The 21,661-nt window shown below is 37.0% G+C and overlaps 1 protein-coding gene across 1 annotated transcript; it reads right to left on the reverse strand.

Annotated features, from left to right (window-relative positions):
- Positions 1–16,388: 16,388 nt before the first annotated feature.
- Positions 16,389–16,921, reverse strand: LOC144329460 (hypocretin receptor 2). The gene has a single exon (XM_078001042.1). It carries the CDS (start codon positions 16,746–16,748, stop codon positions 16,389–16,391), a length of 360 nt encoding a protein of 119 aa, XP_077857168.1. The 5' UTR covers positions 16,749–16,921.
- Between the last annotated feature and the right edge of the window lie 4,740 nt (positions 16,922–21,661).

Below are 21,661 nucleotides of genomic sequence, written 5' to 3' on the forward strand. Positions count from 1 at the left end.
AGAACAATATTTTGCACTACTGATTCTATTATGCAGTGACTTCTACTTAGTAGCCAAGACTTTTGAGATGTACTTTTTTGCAAAGTTGTGTAAGTTTAAAAGTATATTGCTGGCTTAATACAATAATAAATTACACCAATATACACACTAATAACTCAACTTTAAATTTAATATAACTACAAATAGAACTTCAAAGTTGTTACTAAGAAAACTTTTTGGGTTCCCACATCTTTGCTCCTTCCTTCATTGCCCCTAATTCCTCTTACTGGTCTTTTGGTTTGTTTCTTGTTTTCTTGCCAAATTCCATTTCAAGGCAGGTGTTTTAATCTTCTCCCCTCTGATAGCTCTTCATTGACACAATAGAATTTTTGTCAAATGAAAAACTACTTGGTTTGTCAATTGGCCTCCATCAAATATAACAGGAGGTTACATTTCCCTGTTGCAGAAATTCTCATATTTGGTGAACTGAGGCTCTATTTAAAGTGTAGATTCCAGAGTCTTCATTCCCTGAAATTTTGACTTGATAAGTCAGGCATACATTCTGAAATCAGAATTTTTACCATATACCCCTGTTTCTGCTTTCTGGATGTTTAAATACGTAATTCAAAGTAATCCTTGTTAACATTTAAAAAAATGTAGCTGTGATGATTCACACAGGAGAAAACCAAGAGCAAAATAACCTGTAAAAAAGAATTTATGTATAATCACTTATTCACTATCCAGTTCCTTATATAGTCTTTGCTCTATATGGGGAATGTATAAAAAGATACAGACGCAAAATATGATATTGGTTATAAATATCAGATTTCTTTCACCATACCTGACTCCTTACCTGAACTCTTACCTTCATGTTCTAATGGCCACCATACACTTACCTGTACCATATCAAACTTAATATGCTCAAAAACAAACTTTGAGTCTTCTCCTTCCCTGCTGCAAACATACTCCTCCTCCACGGCCCCATATCTCAGTAAATGGCCCCCCCCATCAACCTACATGAAAGTGTGGACTCTTCTCTTTCTCTTATACCCATAAGACAAACCGTCAGCAAATGCTGTTGGTTCAACTGTCAAAATATATACTAAATATCACTAGAATATAAGTTCCCTACAAGAAGGAGCTTTGTCTGTTTTGTTTGCTGCAATAGGCACACAATAAATATTTTTTGAATCAATAAATTTATTCACTGTGGCAAAAAGGTCTTGCCACATTAAGAGATTTACATTCTCTTGTACGCTTTTAATTATTCCAGAAGACATTTTCTAAAACATTTCCACATAAACTGTATATATTGCTTGCATAGCCACACAGAAAAACAAATACCTCAGAGTAGTAGGCTGATTGTGAATAGCATGTTGGGGAACAAGCCCTAATTTCTGCTGGACAACTGCACGTGGGTACTCCTCTAGCAATTCAAACTCCACATATCTTTGTCCAATTCATCATGACCCTTCTACACACTACAGTTGATATATATTATATATTTCCTATTTTAAGAAAAAGAAATGAGTAAGAACATTGTACTTTCATTTTCTTTTCTTAATTTAATTTAATTTTATTTTAAATTCTGGGATACATCAGCAGGACGTGCAGGTTTGTTACATAGGTAAATGTGTGCCATCGTAGTTTGCTACACCTATCAACCCGTCACCTAGGTATTAAGCCCCACATGCATTAGCTATTTATCCTGATGCTCTCCCTCCCATAGTGCCCACAACATGCCCCAGTGTGTGTTGTTCCACTCCCTGTGTCCATGTGTTCTCATTGTTCAGCTCCACTTATAAGTGAGAACACGCAGTGTTTAATTTTATGTTCCTGTGTTAGTTTGCTGAAGATAGCCACTGTACTTTCTTTGGCAGAACATATCTGTTAATCAGCAGGTTCTTTTCTATTCCAATCAATTCCTCACATTTGATGAGTTGCCAACTTCCATCTTCAGACTGCCTCTCATATTTGCTTCATTTTTTTTCATGTTCTATCCCATTGTCTTCACTTTATTCTCAAAACAACTGTCCTGAAGAGTCTCAACAGGCTTGTTTGACTAACTGGTTTCCCAGTGTCTGGTCTCTCATAACTTTAATCCATTCTTACCATTGCCCCAAATTAATCTCCCTTTAGGGAACTCTGATATAACACAACAGTCATTTTAAAATCACTCCAGGGATTGCAAAACATGTTTAATGCAATCCACCATAATACACCACAGACAAGACTGGGCCAGATACTCACAAAATAAAGCAAGCCACGAAAACAATTGAAAGCAGTAGAGGAGATTAAGACCTTATTACTCAAAATTACTGAGAAATGTGTTTAAAAACTTGTGTATTACTGGAATTCCCTGAATGATTTTTAGAATGGTTTAAAAATAATTATTTTTGTGTCTTCAAGCTATCATGCATTTAATCTTACTACTTCACCAACGTAGGTGAAATTTCTCATTCTGTGGAACTTTTCAAAATCGTATTCACATATCAATAATACCTCAAAATGCTACCTCCTCAGCAAAGAACGTATTTCTTTCCCCATGTCAAACCCAACTCTTATATTTCAATGTTCTGAGACTTAGTATATGCCTCTTCAGTAATCCTCATACTATAGTTTATTGTTTACATGTTAGTCTCCCCCACAAGATTAGAAATTCCTTGTAGGTAAGAACTATGCCTCATTCACTTCTGTATTTCCTCCACACAATGTAATAGAACAGATTACACATCGTGGGTATTCAATAAATATTTGCTGAATGAAATAAGAAAAGGAAATAGCTCCAAATTAGATAAGCCCTAGAAAGTCAGTGTGTTGGTTCAGGATGCTTTATTTTTCTGTGTACCTTTTGCTGCCGCAGTTGGATTTAGCCCTCTGGTGCTCTTTGTTGCTTTTGCCTCCACTTGGATGAAAAAGATATGTTTGCATGACTTCAAATCAACAATCTGCAAATATTTCTATTATTGATGATGCTAACTCAGCATTCAGAGCAGTCTTCTGAACTCCTGTTTACAAAGAGATGAAATCTATGTGTGGCTTGAATCTTGCTCTTGTATTCCTCGCTCCTCTTTCTTTCTAGTACCTGTAATCAGGTACCTACAAGGAGTTACAGATCATTGAGACATTGGTGATTAGTTATGGAATCCTTTGGTTAAGTTTACCCTTTGGTTAACCCTTTGGTTAAGTTTACCAGAAAATGTGTATGACACTGTGTTTTGTTTAAATCCCAAAAGTCATACTTTTTCAATTTGCTACGCAGACTAGCATAGCTGTACTGTCAAAGGAGGAATGGAAGTGGGGAACACAAGACTGCATTTATGGCCAGATGCGGTAGCTCACCCCTGTAATCCCAGCACTTTGGGAGGCCGAGGTGGGTGGATCACGAGGTCAAGAGATTGAGACCATCCTGGCTAACATGGTGAAACCCCATCTCTACTAAATACAAGAAAAAAAAAAATTAGCTGAGCGTGGTGGCTCATGCCTGTAATCCCAGCACTTTGGGAGGCCGAGGTGGGTGGATCACGAGGTCAGGAGATCGAGACCATCCTGGCTAACATGGTGAAACCCCATCTGTACTAAAAATACAAAAAAATTAGCTTGGCGTGGTGGCGGGTGCCTGTAGTTCCAGCTACTCGGGAGGCTTAGGTGGGAGAATGGCATGAACCTGGGAGGTGGAGCTTGCACTGAGCTGAGATTGCGCCACTGCACTCCAGCCTGGGTGACAGAGCATTTACTCTCAACTTAGGTATGGAAAGGCCGGTTGATAATGTGTAAAGGTATTCAGACAACTAACACAATAGCAGCTCTCTAATACTGAATGTCACTACCTGTAAAAAAAAAAAAAAAAAAAAAAAAGAGCAAGGAATAACCCTATCACACTAGTTGTTGTAGGATTAACTAAAACAGGGTATGACAAACACTTTTGTTGAAAAGTTATGTAATAAGGGAAATGTAACAACTCCAAAAACCCTGTTCTGTAAATATTATTCATTACTGATTTTCAATAATAATACATATTAATAAGTTTGGTTCAATTGTTCTGGGGTCTGCTAGAATTACCAATATCTTCTTTTTCTTTTTCTTTTTTTTTTTTTTTTTTTTTTTTTGAGACAGAGTCTGACTCTGTCACCAGGTTGGAGTGCAGTGGCTTCATCTTGGCTCACTGAAACCTCCGTCTCCCAGGTTCAAGCGATTCTCCTGCCTCAACCTCCTGAGTACCTGGGACTGCAGGCGCCTGCCACCAAGACTAGCTAATTTTTTTTTTTTCTTTTCTTAAGTAGAGATGGGGTTTCACCATGTTAGCCAGGATGGTCTCGATCTCTTGACCTCGTGATCCACCCGCCTCGGCATCCCAAAGCACTGGGATTACAGGCATGAGCCACCATGCCTGGCCCCAATATCTTCTTTCTGTGGGTGAGGTTACACTTTTTTTTTTTTTTTAATTTATAATGATGAACATTTTAGGAGTTTGAAAGCAGAAGACAGGGTTGGTGTTTCTCTTATTCTCTATTACATAAAATGTCTAGAACTATTCATCTACTATCAACATTGGTTTTCTGCACCACCTGAAAGTGTGATTATTTTTTCAATTGTTTGCACAGTCCAGAACCCTAGAATTGGCACAAGTCACTGGCAATGGAAGAGAATGACAGAGGATTCGTAAAGTTTAGGCTCTATGAGCATGCCCGAAACATCCTAGGCTCAGGTGGGGATATGTCTGTCCCTTTGTATTATAGAAAGTACAGAGTCATGGTAACATTCTGTCACAGCTGTTTCACCTCATTTGGGACACAGATCATTAAGTATTTGCTTGGACTTTTATAAAAACAACCAAGAATTATTTTGAAACAAAAAGAGTTTAAGTAAGAGTTTTGCACATTACATGTTCTTCTTGGTTATTGCAGAAATATAACATGTCATTTAAAGAAATCTTGGTGTATCTGACTTGAAAACAAAAGAACAAAAAGCTGCCAAAGTTTGTAAATTTCATTTTGCTTTTCTTGAGAAGAGCAATATAATTTCATGGTATAAATCACTTAGTAATGTCAAGGAGATCTCAGTGCTGGGGAAAGATTTTCGAATGGTCTTTCATAATCATTACTAGAATAACTACAAAATAGTTGATGTATAAGTTACTTAAGATATAAAACAAAATAATCACAAACAATTCAAATTATTGAAGTTTTATTTTAAATATTTATATAGAAGAAATTTAAAGCCTGCAATGCTTAATTTAAAAAATGTACTTATATCTAAAAGATTCCTCCTGCTGGAAGTCTTACACTTTAATACATTTGCTAACTAAAAATTCTATATTCCTGAACCTGTTCTTGGCACTGAGGATATATCGGCAAACAAGAAAAATAATGAAACTATTCTCATGCAGCTTACATTTTACTTAAGGGAGACAACAGAAAAATGAACAATAAATTAACAATTCAATTTCAAATGGTAATCAATTCTATGACAAAACTAAAATGGGATGCTATCACACACAGCACATGAGGGAGCAGTGATTCAAAGCTGGCATTCTAAGAGGACTTCCATGAAAATGTGGTGTGAGCTGAGCAGGAGCCAGCCATAGGAGGATCAGAAATTGTGAAAACTCTAGAGCAGGCATATATTGTTTAGGGAAACATTGGATTCTGTTCAAAGAAATATTGTCAAGGAATATTGTCTGTTCAAGGAAAAGAAATCACGCTAAGTGATCAATCATCCAAGGGATACTCCCTTCTTGCATGGCTGTTAATTCAAGGACTTACTCATCATTTAGTGTATTTATCATTTTTACTTCTGTAAAGGTTATAGTTCATTTACTCAGGGGATAGTTGAAAATACATCTTGAATTTGGGAAACTCAAGGCTTTATATCCAGTTTTTAGCATTTTTAATGTTTGGAAGATAGTTTCTTAATCCTGCATGAAAAATTAGGGTGTATTAATTATATTCTTCATATCATCCAGTCCCCAAACTGTGTACACATGTGTGAGGTATGCACATGTTTTTATTTATGTGTTTTTAAGTTCCTAAATTTTTATTTTCCCCTTTATCTCTAAGATGGTTTGGCTTCTTGTCAGTGACAAGTTACAAAGTTCATTATGCCTGGGGGAAAAAATAACACATCCATCTATAAACTAGGGTAATCTTACTGATTTTCAGGAATGTCTGAGTCACCATCACCATTTCTGATGACTTCAAAGAACAAGGTCTCTTTAGGTTTCCCTGTGTCCAAAGTATAAATCAAGCCCAAACATACAAATGTCTCAATAATTACGAAGTTATTTTCCTGAACCAGCTTTGGTAAGATTTGTTAATGTATTTTTATCTTCAGTCTATATAAAATTGAGAAACTTTTGTATAAAGTATTATAATTGAGGATGTTAAGTTTTAATCCATTTTTAATAAGGAAAAGTTGATTCAGTCTAATATGATAACAAAATGGTTTCTTAAGCATTTAATCATACCTCCATACCCCTGCCCAGAAAGATTAGCACAATCTTCACATTTTAAGAAAGACAAATTGTCTTCAAAACAGTATTTATGAGCAATATGGTTCTCTACCAAAGTGGTTGACTCATCAAATTCATTCCAAATTGATGAATTAAATTATTAAAGCCAGTGGCTTTCTGACCCCATTTCTAGCAATGCAGTGATAAAATCAAGGCCTCACATGGTTACAAACCATGTGCCTTATAAATGCATTTTAGAGTCACTGAGTAGGAATAAAAGCTAAGAATCTACAAAAGGATATTACAATTTTTAATCATTGCTATATTTCCATTGTGAACTAGGAACAGCAAATAAAAGCTTCTAAACAATCCACAGATTTAGAAATTGTGAAGTGTGTTACCATGCCAACCTGTAGGGAAATGTTCACGGAAATTCCCTAAGGGCTGACCTGCGGTCAATGTAGCATCTTCATTGATTATTTGAATGAAATACATGCCATTTAAAATAAAATTTCAAGTGAGAATGTTGAGAAAGTTGTAGAAAATTTAGAAAGAAGTAGGGATTTAGTTGGAAAATGTGAAAATTGTTTATTAGACCTCAAATTTTTAATCTTTTGAGTTTCAGTGTGAGGCCAAAATGTGATGTAGAAGCTAAAATGAGAGATGGCTAGGAGTACAGTGATGCATTGAAGCCCCAATCAGTAACTAATCATAAGAATGATTTTAGTAAAAAAACCATGTAGAATATGGAAAGTATTAATGGAACTATGGCATGCAAGTTTCATACATACATGTTCTAGGAAATAGATCATTAAAACATCATAAAGAAAACTTGCGGCTTGGCACAGTGGCTCACGTCTGTAATCCTAACACTTTGTGAGGCCAAGGTGGGAGGACTGCCTGAGCTCAGGAGTTCAAGACCAGCCTGAGCTACACGAGGAAATCCCATCTCTACTAAAAATACAAAAAATTAGCTGCGCGTGATGGTGCATGTCTGAAGTCCCAGCTACTGGGGAGTCTGAGGCAAGACAATCACTGGGACTTGGAAGGCGGAGGTTGCAGTGAACTGAAATGGTGCCACTGCACTCCAGCCTGGGTGACAGAGCGAGACTTTGTCTCAAAAAAAAAAAAAGTAAAAAGAAAAAGAAAAATTGCTTCTCAAATTTAAATATTCAACAAAACAAAAACAGCAACAGTTTTTCTAATATGTATTCTTTCTTTCTCTTCCTTCCTTCGTTTTCCTTCATTTTCTCACTTTATTTTTTTCTTTCTTTGTTTTGTATGCAGCAGTAGAAAGTCTCCTGGAAGTAATTATCTGGAGAATTTGGATTATGTTCTTTATTATCAGTTTGTTTGTTTTCGTTAAAAGAAGCTTATTGCCAAAACAGGATGCAAACCCCAGTGTGAAAACCTTCACTAGTCTTTCCCCTTTTGTATTTATGCTCTGCATTTTCTCAAAATGCTCTCATAGAAAATGCAAACCAATGATGGCACTCTAATTTAAAATCCTTTAACGGCTCCCCCAAACAACAATGTCAAAGCCTAGATCTTACGAATTGTGCACAAGGTCTTTTATAGCCAATCCTTATCTACTGCTTCAGCCTCATTTCCAGACTCTCCTCATCTGCACTTACACTGGAGTTACCCAATTGCCTAACACTATCTTCATAGCTCATTCTATTTCACGCCTCTTTGATTTTGCTTATGTTGTTTCCTCTGCTTAGAACATCCTTACCCAATTTTCTTCACCTGGGTAACTTGAATTCATCTATTAAAACTCAGTTTAGGTGTCATCTCCTCCTGTATCTCTCTCTCTAATCCCCCAGTGGAGCTAAGTGTCCTTCTCAGATACTTCCACTACATTCTGTGCAACCATCTGTCATAGTAGCACTTACCTCATTATTTTGAAAGTATGTGTTTATATGTCTGTCTTTCAAAAAGAGTGCAGGTTCCTTGGATTCTATTACCTTTGTACCCTCCATCCTAGCACAATAATTGTCACACAGTCTCTTAATACTATCAATTACCTCTATTGTCAGAGACCCAAATTAGAATGATATATCTACCAGCTTATCTTAGTGGTATGCCATTAAGTATTGAATTCCTCCAAATTCTCGTGTTCTGAGTCTATGCGAGTTAAAAATACTTTTCACTATTATATAGATTCTGTGACAGAGACATCACCATCTCCCAATCCCCTTTGTAGTTAGGTTGATACAAGATGATTGATTTGGGCCAAATGAGTATGAGCATGACTGGCAAGTGTTATTTTTTGGCAAAGGTAGTTAAGAGTCAGTATACTTCTAGTTCACAACTTTAGAGGCTGTGCAACAACTTATACCGAAACTGAAGTCAAACAACAACAATTTATTATGACACAGCTTCTGAATGGCCAGGAATCTGGAAGAAGCTTAGCTGAATAGTTCTGCCTCAGTGTCTGTTACTAAGTTGCAGTGAAGCTGAGGGTGGGTTGGGGTAGTGACTGTTATAGTCATCTCAAGACTCAACCTTGTCTGAAGGATTTGCTTCCAAGCTCACACATGAGGTTGTTAACAGACCGCATTTCCTCTCTAGCTGCTGGCTGGAGATTTTAACTTCAGCCAACAGCTGCTCACCACAAGGCAGCTTACTTCCTCCAGAAGAAGAGATCCAAGAGCTAGAGAGAAAGTGGGTTCTTGAGCCAGAAGCTGTAAGCTCTTGTTATGTAATCTTGAAAGTGACATCGTTTCACTGCTGCTATAAGCTGTTGGTCACCCAGACCAATTCTGGCATAATATGGAAAGGGACTACATGATGGTGTGACTACCAGGAAGTGGGGCCGGGGTTGGGGGATGGTCATTGGAAGCCATATTGGAAACTGATTACCACAGAGTCCACCTTTTTGGGATGGTGCGCAAAATGTGGAGGCTGCCTGAACCATAACTCTTTGGATGAAACAGACTCTGCAACCCACCTTAGATGTTAATTGAGCAAGAAATAAACTTTCGTGATACTAAGCCAATGAAAATTCAGGGTTTCTTTGCTACTATTCAGAACAGTAACTGTCCACATGGATTTCTGTTTACTGAAAAAGACTGTGATAACTGAAAGAATTTTGGGTACTTGAGGACTTGTAAGAATACACTCTTACTGTAAATTAAAATATCAAAATTATTATTTTATGTTTAACAAGTTTATGAAGTGTATTAATGTGAATTTTTCCTCAGAGTTTTGACAAAATCATGTATCAAAGACAGGATAGCTGATGACCAGTAAAAGGTAATTACATGCCTTATCCTGGCCTCTTGAAATACAAGAAATTTGCAAGCTTTTCCCAAGTTGACACACAACCACTTGGTTTTTCTGTGTGTCCATGCTTTTCTTCCACAGTAATTTTAAATCAATTCACGCACTTGAGTTTTTCATTAAAAAAGATCTGCCTCATAATGTTGTTGTGAAGAATAACTGAGACAGAATATGGAAAAATATCTTCTGAAGAGTAAAATACTATATAAATATTAAACATTGTTCCCATGTGTTTAATATTGAAGGCAAATTACTTGTAAAGGCCCGATAATAATAATCTCTAAACATTTTTTAGAAATATATAGTAATTTATTTTGAACAATTTGTTTTCTGTTTATGAAAGAACAGTTTTTCTGGCAAGAAAGTTAATGTTATTTTAAATATCGATTTAATTCATTTCCTTGGTTAAGAGATCACTTCTCATTGTGAACAAAGGTGAAATGAAAAAATTTTATCCTCAGAGTCAGCAATTCAAAAGACTGGTCGTATGTGTCATGTGTTTCACCCAATAGCATCTCAAACTGTTTCAGAGTCAGTATCTAAAGGTCATTTCATGTTTGATGTAATAGGTAATGATTCTTCATACATATATAACATTATTCTGTTCCAGGAACACTATCCGGTGATATAAAAATTGACCTATTCAGGTCAGTTACAGTGGCTCATGCCTGTAATCCCAGCATTTTGGGAGGCTGAGGTGGGTGGATAACAAGGTCAGGAGTTCAAGATCAGCCCAGCCAAGATGGTGAAACCCATCTCTACTAAAAATACAAACAAACAAACAAACAAAAAACAATAGCTGGGCATGGTGGCATGTGCCTGTAATCCCAGCTACTGGGGAGGCAGGAAAATAGCTTGAAGCCAGGAGGTGGAGGTAGCAGTGAGATGAGATTATGCCACTGCACCCCAGTCTAGGTGACAGAGGAAGACTCCATCTCAAAAAAAAAAAAAAAAAAAAAAGTTGACCTATTTAATAAAATCAATAGCAATAGCAACATGATTTGTTTATATAAATACTAATTATTTCTTTGACAATACATGACAAAAAGAAAAACAAATATCTTTAAAATATGTGAAGTTTTAAGTGTTTAGGTCCTCAGGCTCAAATTGTATCTAAAGATAGCACTTTCAATAACAAAATAATCCTTGGCCACAATTATCTAACATTTTTTTCCAGTGAGTCACCCCCCTGAACAGGTAAAAGCATTTTTGGCAGCACCTATTTTACCTTGAAATTTTCTCTTGTAAAGTAACCCTAGCCTGACCTTGATTAGCTTATCAAATGAGCTCATCCTCAGAGCTGAAGAACTGTAGTGTATCAGAAAAATAGCATGGCAACATGCCCAAACAACTCTGTAAATTGTCTAGAGGGCACATCTAAGTATCTCTTCCTTCCTCTTTCTTCCTATGCTTCTCCAGTCAGGGTTAGAAGCTACAGAAAGAGCCAAGATGAAGTAATGGAACAAGCATGGACCATGGAATTTGTTAAATCCATATTTGAAATCTAGTGCTGCTATTTACTGCCTGACTAAACTTTTGAGTAAGTTAACATTGCTCTTTGAAATTCATTTTTCTTATTTGTAAAACCTATGAATCTCCTCGTTATAAGTTTGTTGTAGGGCATCAATAGAGTATATGTAAGTGGAGCCTGACATATAGGAGCTGGCATATAGTACCCAATAAATATTCAAAAATTTCCTTTGCAGGGAGACAAGGAACTGAAGACAAATGCTCTCAGTTTCACCAATCACATGTCATTGACTGAAGCATACCAGTGAACCATTACTTAACAAACCAGCATTCCTTAGGGTGTAGAAGATGTCAGAATGCTATAAGAAGAAACATATGATACAATTTAGTATGTAAGCACTACTAAAATCAAGACAGTTTTCTAAAAACTGGAGCATTGTGTTTATATTTGAGTTTCAGATTTGGTCTCTTGAAAATTGGTATTTTTTAATTATCCCATTTTCAAATATATTTTTTCAAATCCAGAAATAACTCATTACATAAGTTATCATTTGCACATGGTGCTCTCATTATTATCTGTCCATGATAAATGTTCCTGTTGCCTATGAAATAGCCATCTTAAAAGTTATCATTGGGACTTTGTTTAAGTCAAAGATATAATTTATTTTACTAAGTAATACTAAACAGTTATGATTTTAGCAAAAATGCAGAGGCATCAGTTTAATTCTTATTCAGATAAGCATTTTTGCATTTTAAAACTAAAATGCACCATAGTTTTAAAGCTTAGTAGTTAATATTACCTTTTACAGTCATTATTCATGATTCTATTGAGTCTTAGCTGAGATGAGTGATGTATTATTTCCACATCTAAAAAGGGGTTAGAAGTAACCCCTTTTTGCTTCTGTGTAGAAAAGGATGGGTTTACAAACACCCATGAAACTAAAATGGGCATTAGGAGGAGCAGAAAATAAATGTCTCTAGGCTTAGGAGTAACATGAACTTGCAGTTCTACCACTTACATATCTGACACAAGACTAACTCTGTAGGAAGCAACCCTATTACAAGTATTTCCCCATTCCACACACCTAACTTGGGTAAACTGTTATTGGGTAAATTACTTAATGGATTATGTATTTTAACTATGAATACTTCACAGTGTATTTTAATACTATATGAGTTAAATCAACATATTACCAATGTGTGTGTTATTTAAAACATTAGTAGTGATAGACCAGCCTATTAACAACTCAAAAACTCTAAATGAATGGGACCCAGCACAGGCAAATTTAAGTTGAGAGAGAAAGCAAACTATTCCAATAGTTAGGAATGGCTTTCATTTAAAGGCAAAAAGGCAATGTTAAGTAAGGAGATGGGTGGGTGGAGCTAGTGTAGAAAAGGAGAGTAATGTGTGCCAACACCATTTTATTCACCCCTTTTAGGAAAATGTGCAATTAAGGAAAAGGCTGGGGCAGAGGCCATAAAGAGCTACAGAGATACAGACTGGCCATGAAGGCAGAAGCTGGCTATACACCACATCACAAAAAGTTCAGTCATGAAAATTAAGGGATAAAAATTGACATTAATTAGTGTCTATGTGTCAAGAAAAATATATATGTGCCTGTATCCCTTTATATGTCTTTATAGAGGGTATGTGTACATTATATCCTGATACTATTTCTACAATGCAGGCATTATTGATCTTAATTTGCAATTATAAAAAAATTGACTTGGATAGTTCAATAACTTGCTAATGGCACACAAGAAGCAAGAAGCATAGCTAGACTGATGTCGACATTTATTACATTTTCCCATTTTCCATATGGAGACAACAACAGATATGATAGAAGCATACCAGGTGAAACATGCTATCTTTGAATGCAGATATGAAAGGCAGAAAATTGATCATTTTCCCTAGATACTTAATGTTTAAACTGACTAGAACACATTTCTCCCTACAATTGTCACTCAAGGAAGCAGGAGTAAAAATGAACATAAATCACATTTCTTTACATTTCCCCAATAGCTCCTCTGATATACACACTAATTTTAAAAAATGATAATGCTCAAAATATACCAGTTGAATAAGTTGATACATGTACTTAGCTGTAGTAGAAGACACAGTTAGGAATAGTTTATAGGTGGCATCATTTTGAAGATACTGAAAAGATACTCCTTCCAAAGAGAACCTTACCCTATGCTCCTTCCATAGAACTTAAAATTTCACAATAAACAGGCTTGCAGCTTTTCATTGAATGTAAATACTCATAAAATTCCATTTAAAACTTTACTCCCCCAGGAAACTGCTTTCTGTCTCTGGAAGGAGTATATGAGAGTGGAGAGGTGGCATAATGATAGAGAGGGACTATAGGGAGAAGAAAAAGAGATGAGGACAATCATGACTTTGTCATGCTACTCATAGCATATCCTATTACATCACTGCATGAAAGGACATTGTGGGGAAGATGACTTCTAACCGATGGCATTATATTTGTAAGCTCATAAAGGTTGAGATTTTCCAAGTAGTTAGTTATATGAAAGTACAAATGGTGACTGGACCCGAAGGCTCAGTGATTACATCTGCTGCCTACACTGTGGTATTTTACCTTCATAGTTAATATTGCTTCTTTATTTTGCATAAATCATGTGACGTCCTGTCCTACCACTCTATGTGTAAAATTACTTACACCAGAGGGGCAAAAAAGCAATTCTCAGTCTAATTCATTTTGCAAATTTGACAGTGACATCAAAGAGCAGGAAGTTGTCTGTGAGTAACGACACTACTCATTTGTTTAAATGTCAAACCTAAACCTCATCAACTTGCAGGCAGTATGTCAGAAAAGAATGCATTTCAGTTCAACCAGAGAGGATTTCAGTGTTATTCAGTCCTGAGGAAAATAGCTGTCAGTTTCTTGACAGCTGAGTGCTTTGAGTAAATCTTTCTTTTTAGGCTGAATGGAATTGGCCATTTCAGCACTTGGGGCTGTGGATAGTGCTATCTTCCTTGACGTTATGAAACAAGTAGCCTTACTGTAGAGGTGTTTCATTCCTGAAACTAAAACTCCCCAGGCTAGCAAACATGTATCCCTAAACTATGCAATTAGGATATGGAGACTATTCATTACAAGGTCTGTGCAAGGTAAAAATGCAATAACATCAAAGAAGAGCACATTTTACCACAAAGATGCAGCCTAAAATTGAAAGAAGGAAGGCAAATAGTTACTATTCCTAGCTATTCATAAAAAAATTACTGCTTCTCTGGACAGGTTTTTGGTAAAGAGAATGACAGTGCCATTAATCCCTCATTGTACTTTATTGGCAGTGGACATAGATGCAGGGGAGAACAGGAACACATCCAATAAGCTTGCAGACAGTCAGGAGCAGAGAATCTATTCTCTATATGCTTTCTAGCTCTAGAGTGGAATAACAATGGAGAATTCTGGATCTGAGGTCAGAAAAAAATGGAACTGAATCTAAATTATGTCCCTTAATATGTCATTTTATTTCTCTAAGTCTTGTTTCTTCTTCTGGTTAATGTGGGTTATTTTGATGTTTAAGGGAGAGAATGTACATGAAGGGACCTGGCACACAGTAGGTACTCAAAATATGTTCAATTTTGATTATTCACTTATCAATAAGTGTTGGTATAATGCAGTAAAATGTTGCTATGCTGGTAGCCATGTATCTTAAGAGATGTAATCCTAAGGATGGGTAACAAAAAGAAGGAAAGCAAGATTGGGATTATTATCAACAGAATTATGCTTATAACAAGAGTCCTAATCATGTGTATTTCCACTTTTGTTTCATTTTGTTAGTATACCAAAAAGATTTCCTTTCACTTTTAAATCAACCAAAAGAAAACAGTCTAAAAATAATATCTTAAAATGTACTAAAGTTCTCAGAGGTTTCTAGTCTCCTCAGATAACATTCTACCAACTCTCTGGAGAACTCCTCTCATTCACATACTATCATCTATTCTGCGTGCTGAGTTGGTGAGAGACTACTTGGGATGATTTCTACCCAGACCAACACACTTGGTAGAGAAGGTAAAAATCAGGTTATTGCTGAAAGTCTGACAATTTCCTTGTCAGTTTCCATTGCAGCTACAAGTTCCTTGCTTTTGACTGCAAAGCCTCCCAGCCTCACCTCACTCACCTATTTCCCCTTTTATAATTGAAAATCAAGAGCAACTCCTAGCCTCCTCCATCTCCTGTCGTTTTCAGCAGAGACTTTCTCCACACTGCCCTCTGCATGTGAAAAGTCTCCCAGCCTTCTACTCCTCATTCATCAAGGTACACTCTCCTTCCATTCACAATTTATTTCAAGTTATCCCTCCCTTCCAAAGCCCCTTTTCTGGAGGAAGATTCCCCAGCTGCCCTAATACATTTCATCATCGCACTCACCATGTTGCCATCTCACCCCCTCCCCAACCCTCAGAAATTGTTTAGGGGGAGGGGAGTGGGGGTCGAGGAAACCTGTGCTTGCATACAGACCTAGACAGGGACAAATAGCCTAGCATTAAGCTTAGTCTCATCTTTGGGGAAAACAAAACAAAACAACAACAACAACAAACAGTTGACATGAATAATTCCTGAGCCTGGCAACAAGCAGACTAAAAAAAAAAAAAAAAAAAAAAAAAATACTTGGCTGAGTGGATGCATGAATGAATGGATGGATGGATGATTGAGATCTCTGTGGTACTTTTCTCCGATGCCCCTCCTTCTTCTTGTTCCAAGCATGGTTCCTGTTTAATTCAGCTTCTATGAGTGAGTGCACTTCCCTGCTTTGCCTCCGTCTCTACTCCCTGCTGGTTCATAACCACCTCTTGACTGGAGACTAAACCTCCTCCCCAAAGGGCAATGCCACCTAGCTCACAAATGCTTTGTGACTTCCACAGTCAAAGAGAGCTTGCTCCTTAGGGATGTAGCTTTGCATTCTGCAAGCTCTGCCTCTTCCCAACCCCCCCGCCGAAACACCCAGCCACGTTACACAAAGGGATGACTGACTCCCTCACCCCCCCACACACACACACTCAACAAAATCCACCTGGAGATCCCTGCCGCGGCCCCTTCCCTGCGCTTGTAATCTAGGTGCTCGAAAAAGAAACGCGGTTTCCCTGTTATTCCTGCACAACAGGGAATAACCTTTCCAGGGCTAGGTCCTGGTTAGGAAAATCAGAAAACTTTTTATTATTATTATTATTTTATTAGAAAACCCCATCTGAGAGCAGCGACCTCTTTGTTTGCTTCCCAGGGGGAGGGAGGGGTCTCTTTAGAGCCTTCGCAGCTCGGGGCGGAGTGGGGGGTGATGGCCCCTGGGAGGGCTGCCCCGGAGGAGACTCACCCAGGACGTTCCCAATGAGAGCCACGACGAACACGATGATGTACCCGGCGATCAGGACCCACTCATATTCTTTCGGGTGCAGGTATTCCCTCCACAGGTACCGCAGGAATTCCTCATCGTCATAGTCGGTGGGGTTTAAAAAGGGCTCTTGAGTTTCATTCAGCTCCGAAGCAGATGACCAGTTGCGACAAGGGGGGGAGTCCTCCAATTTGGTGCCGGACATCACGGGCTCGAGTCCGGTTCCGCTCAATGCTGCAAGCTCCTCTCTGCCTGCCCCATGAGCACTGGTGATTTGCGGTGGGAAAGGCTGCGCGGAGAGGCGAGAAGGGGCTCCCGAGCAGAAAATGACGTGAAAAGTTACTGAGCCAATGCCTCCGGAGCCTTCTGCCGGGCAACTTCTGCGGCGGCTTTGCTGTCTTTACAGGCGATGTTGCACCGGGAAGAGAGGCAGCTGAGAAACTAGGGACCCGGCACTGGAGGCTGCAGCAATGACACCGGGAGGAGAAAGCTACCTCCGGCTCAGCTGAAGCTCAATTACTCCTCATTCCAGCACTCAGTCCGCAGCCCACAGCCTCCTCCTGCGCTGAGGGAGAGCTGAAGCTGAAGGGGGAAAAAAAATTAATGAAAAGTAATTTAATCTGCTTTTTTTGGGGGGGAGGGGTGGGAGTTAAATCTCTCTCTTTTTTTCTACTTATTTTCTCTATTTTTACGTGCACTTATTATAAACCATGCACAGACATGCATCAGTCTGTGTGGATATGACAAAAATGTAACATACAGTTAATACAGAGCATGCTGATACATTTGTCTTTGTAAAGCAAATACAAAAGTAATAAGGAAGCACCTCTGTGTTTCTCAAGCAGGACAATGGAAAAGTCATTCCAGGCAAATACTTTAACATTTAATATAAACTTATTTTAACATTTGACATTTGCCAATTTAGCACTTGCTGAGTCTTTAAGGAATCTCCGTCTTCACTTTCTCCTTAAAATTGGAGAATGATACTGTTTTTAAATTGAAGGGTCTATTTAGCTGAACTTTGTATTTGCAATAGTTAAGTGTCATATGAAATACAGCAACAAATTCTTGAAGGACTCCAAGGGTCATAAATATGATCATAGTTAATGTTGTCGAGCAAGACAGACCACCAATATACTAAACGATATTAAACATTCACTGTAGGATGTAGTAATCTAAGCAGAGGTGCTCTCTCTGGTAAATACCACACCCCATTGTGTCTTTCTTCCCATTGATTCAGGGCTGATGTCACCTGCCATTCTCTCATGCATTGGTTTTGTCTCTAATAATAAGTATTCTAGGATTTGTCAGAATGTGAATTCATGATCCTTTTATTCTTAATAAACATGGTAAAAATATTGCATTTGAGTAATTACAATCTTGCACTTGGGAAGAGCCTGGAAATCTTATCTGAACTTCAGCTTAAGAGGAGAAGCCTCCTGATAACATTGCTGACATGTCCCCATCTAGCTTGGATTGACACAATTCACTACTTCCACCCTTATAGGAGTGCTCTAAAGGTGAGAAAACTGTTTCTTACATTAAACCAAGATCTTAAGCCATGATTTGCCTTTTTGAGACTTTTACCTCTAATCCCTAGTTAGCATCTTGGTGCTACACAGAATAAATCTTCCACATGACAATGCTTCACAGACTCAAAATAAACATCACAGCTCCAGCCCTCCTTTTTATGCCCTCATGTTTCTTTTTTTAGTACTTTTTCTCAATGTTGTTCAAATGACAGTAGCTTCCACCTATATCTGTTTGGTCTTCCTTTAGACAACTGTCAATATCTTGCAAAATATGTAACTGGGATGAAGTAACAATAATATGGTTTGAGTCTTGCCAGTGCAAAAAGTACATTATTCCTTGGATGCAACCAATTTTTGTATGTAATTATTTTTTCAACACACACAAGACATTGGTGGTTTACACTGAGATTTAGTTAACTACCACATCCCCTCCTCCAATCATAATTTCTCACATTTGTGGTTTACGGTTTATAAAATTATTTCATATGCATTTTTAAACCCCTGAGGACTTAGCTATTACTAACCTTCTTTTATAGATGAGGAAGCTGTTCCTGGTGAAATTAGATGATTTACGAAAGATCGATGGATTAGCAAAACCATCTGTTCTTTCTTCTATTTATAGAATACTTTTTGGGACCTAGTACTTCTATTATTGTAGAGTTATCATATTTTACAAGAAATATTGTTGTATTTCCCCAATCTGCACTAGCTAAATTTATTTTTATGAGAAGGGTATCAATGGGCATTTTATTATTTTACCAAATATTTCCTGAGGGTTATTTTTCCACTCTTAGTGACACAAAGTTAAACAGGTTGCTGTTTCCATGAATTTTACTTTCTACTAAAGTTATATTTAAAAGAAAATCAACTAATAAATACATAGGGAAAACATTAGGAAGAGATATTCTATAATGAAAACCAAACAGGATGAAGTGATGATGAGTAGAAAATCCCAAAGGTCACATTAGAAGTAACTGGTCAAAAAGGCTCTGTTAAGAGATGATATATAAGCAGAAGACCCAGTTGATACAATCATATATTAATTTAATTCTGTTAATTTGAAGTTTAAACAGACCTTAAATTCTAATGCTATTATACAAAACATTAGCCATTTCTCCAGACCTGTTGTCACCAGTAAATTTGACAAGCAGGCCTTCTGTGGCTTTGTTCAAGTTCATTGGTATAAATCTGCCAACTTTATACTCTGGTACAATGTCTTCCTCTGATTTATTAATATCTGCATTTTACTGCTCCATGCACTATTCATCTCAAAGTGGGAAAGGTTGTTGCAACTTATGTTCAGATCTATATTCATTAACATCTGCAAATTCCTTGTCATTGACAATCTATAAATATGGACCCAGTCTGCTATTTCCTAAGTAGTCAGTGTCATTAGCTTTCACTTTTTGGCACTTCGACTTGTCTATACTTCAGTCTTCTCTTCGTAAATCTTCTACCTACAATTAATCATCACAGTAAATTGAAGTTATAAATAAGGAGAAATTTCAAGATTTTATCCTGATACCTGCTTTATGTTATGACAAGCTGAATTTATCTTGATCCTACAAATATTCCATTTCCTTCTATCTAAGATTTATTTGGTGCTTTCTTCTAAATATGTGGTACTCCAATGTCATAAAATGTTCACTTAAATCTTCAAATTATTACTTGTTTTCTTTTTTCAAGTGCATCATAGATGATACATATTACAATACTCATTTTTGATGTGAACATCTTCCTTCGATCTTTTGATATCTTTTGAAACATAAGAAAGAAATTTCTAGTTCTTAGGTATTACTCTTCTCTTCAATTCAAATCTTTCTGCTGGATGTAGGGAAAAGGAATTAATCCATGTCACAAACACGAAAGAAAGCTCTAAATTTGTCCCGTGATATCCCCTTAAGGTTGTTAAAAGAATTAAATGAATTGATATTTTTAGACCAGTGCCTGATATAGAAAGTAACTGGAAAATGTTTGTTAAATGACATTTTAAAAATGTGTGATATCCTACTGCAAATATTATTTGCTATATATATCAATTACTCTGTGTTAATGATAGTTAACATCAATGTACATCTCAAAATAGCTAAAAGAGAGGACTTAACATGCTGCTAACACAGAGAAATAATACTTAAGGTAATGGATACTCTAAATACTCTAGCTTGACCATTACACATTCTATGCATGTAACAAAATATCACACATACCCTATAAATATGTACAAATAGTATGTATAAATAAAAGGTAAAAAAGAAATGTAGCTCACAACATTCAAAATAATTCTGTTTAAATAACTAGGTTAAATTTTTCTTGTCACTTATTTTAGCTCTTTCACTAACTGGAATATATTAAAAATGAGGAGGAAAAAATAAATCTCAAACCCAGGATTTTTTTTTTCTTGGTGTTTATAGTTAGGTTGTTTAGAGACCTTATATATGGGCTGTCCCAGATTTTATTTTCTTATACCTGGTAAGAGATCTTCTTTTTTGCAGGCCTATATTAACTTTCTATATGCATTTCAGTAAATGTATCTGAGTATCTATCGTGTGCCCAGGAGTTCAGCTAGGAGCTGGGATACAAGGATTAATAAGACTAGTCTAGCCTCAATGATCTCTCAGAACATTGGTGACCTGGAAATGTTGCCATTATTGAGAAACTCTGTGAAGGTAGAGAGATGCATAGTGGCATGAAAGCATGAAAGAAGTTGCTTGCTTTCTTTCCTTTTCTGTTGGAATGAAAATAAAATCAAGTCTGATCACTGTTGGTAATGACAATACTGAGGTTATATATTCCCAAAATAAATGCATTAGATTTGCAGGATGTTATCTGACATCTCTAGGCTCCAAACACTACATTTTAAAAAACAATATGGTCTTCAGCTAAATTCTTCTAGAAAAGTCTCAAATCACAGGGGGTCTAGAAATTTATATAGGGAAAAGGGGACTCCTTATAACGTGTCACTGTACGCACTCTCAGTGGGCTGCAGAAAATGAAATAACCTCATGCCCTAAAAGATTAGGCCATGAACAATCAAAGCCACTTGACACAAATTACTACAAACATTTGTGTCTCTCTGTCTCTTTTTCTTCCAATCTTTCTATTACCTCCCATGCCCTGTTCTAATATGTCTCTTCTCAGACAAAGGTCTCTCCATTCCATCCTGCCTCCTGTCCTGCGTTATTAGATCTGATATTTTCCCCTCATATTTTTATTCAACAAATACATATGAAGCTCCCATTATATTCCTATATCATGTTGCGCATAGATAAATACTCTTCCTGTCTTATTCAGTGTGTCATGAAAAGCACACAGTAGCGGGCAAATAATTTCGGTCAGTAAAGCAAATGCCCTAAGGTGTACACCTAAAAAAGTCTGAAAATGCAAGCAGAAGAGACATCTATTTTTCCAAAGTGGCAGCAATAAAACCATACGGAAAACACATTGTCTAAGCTGAGAACTGAAGAATGAATGGTAACCAGATTATGGGAAGTGAGAGAGGCAGTTGGTGCCAGACAGAAGTAAGTAACTTTCTGTGAGACAAGTAATGTTAGCACTCATTGAGAGATTACATGGGCCAAGCTCTGTG

The sequence above is a fragment of the Macaca mulatta genome, chromosome 4 (assembly GCF_049350105.2).
Source record: "Macaca mulatta isolate MMU2019108-1 chromosome 4, T2T-MMU8v2.0, whole genome shotgun sequence".
Classification (NCBI taxonomy): domain Eukaryota; kingdom Metazoa; phylum Chordata; class Mammalia; order Primates; family Cercopithecidae; genus Macaca; species Macaca mulatta.

Excerpts from the sequence above, each read along its gene's own strand:
- LOC144329460 (XM_078001042.1), bottom strand. The coding sequence starts at position 16,748 with ATGTCCGGCACCAAATTGGAGGACTCCCCCCCTTGTCGCAACTGGTCA.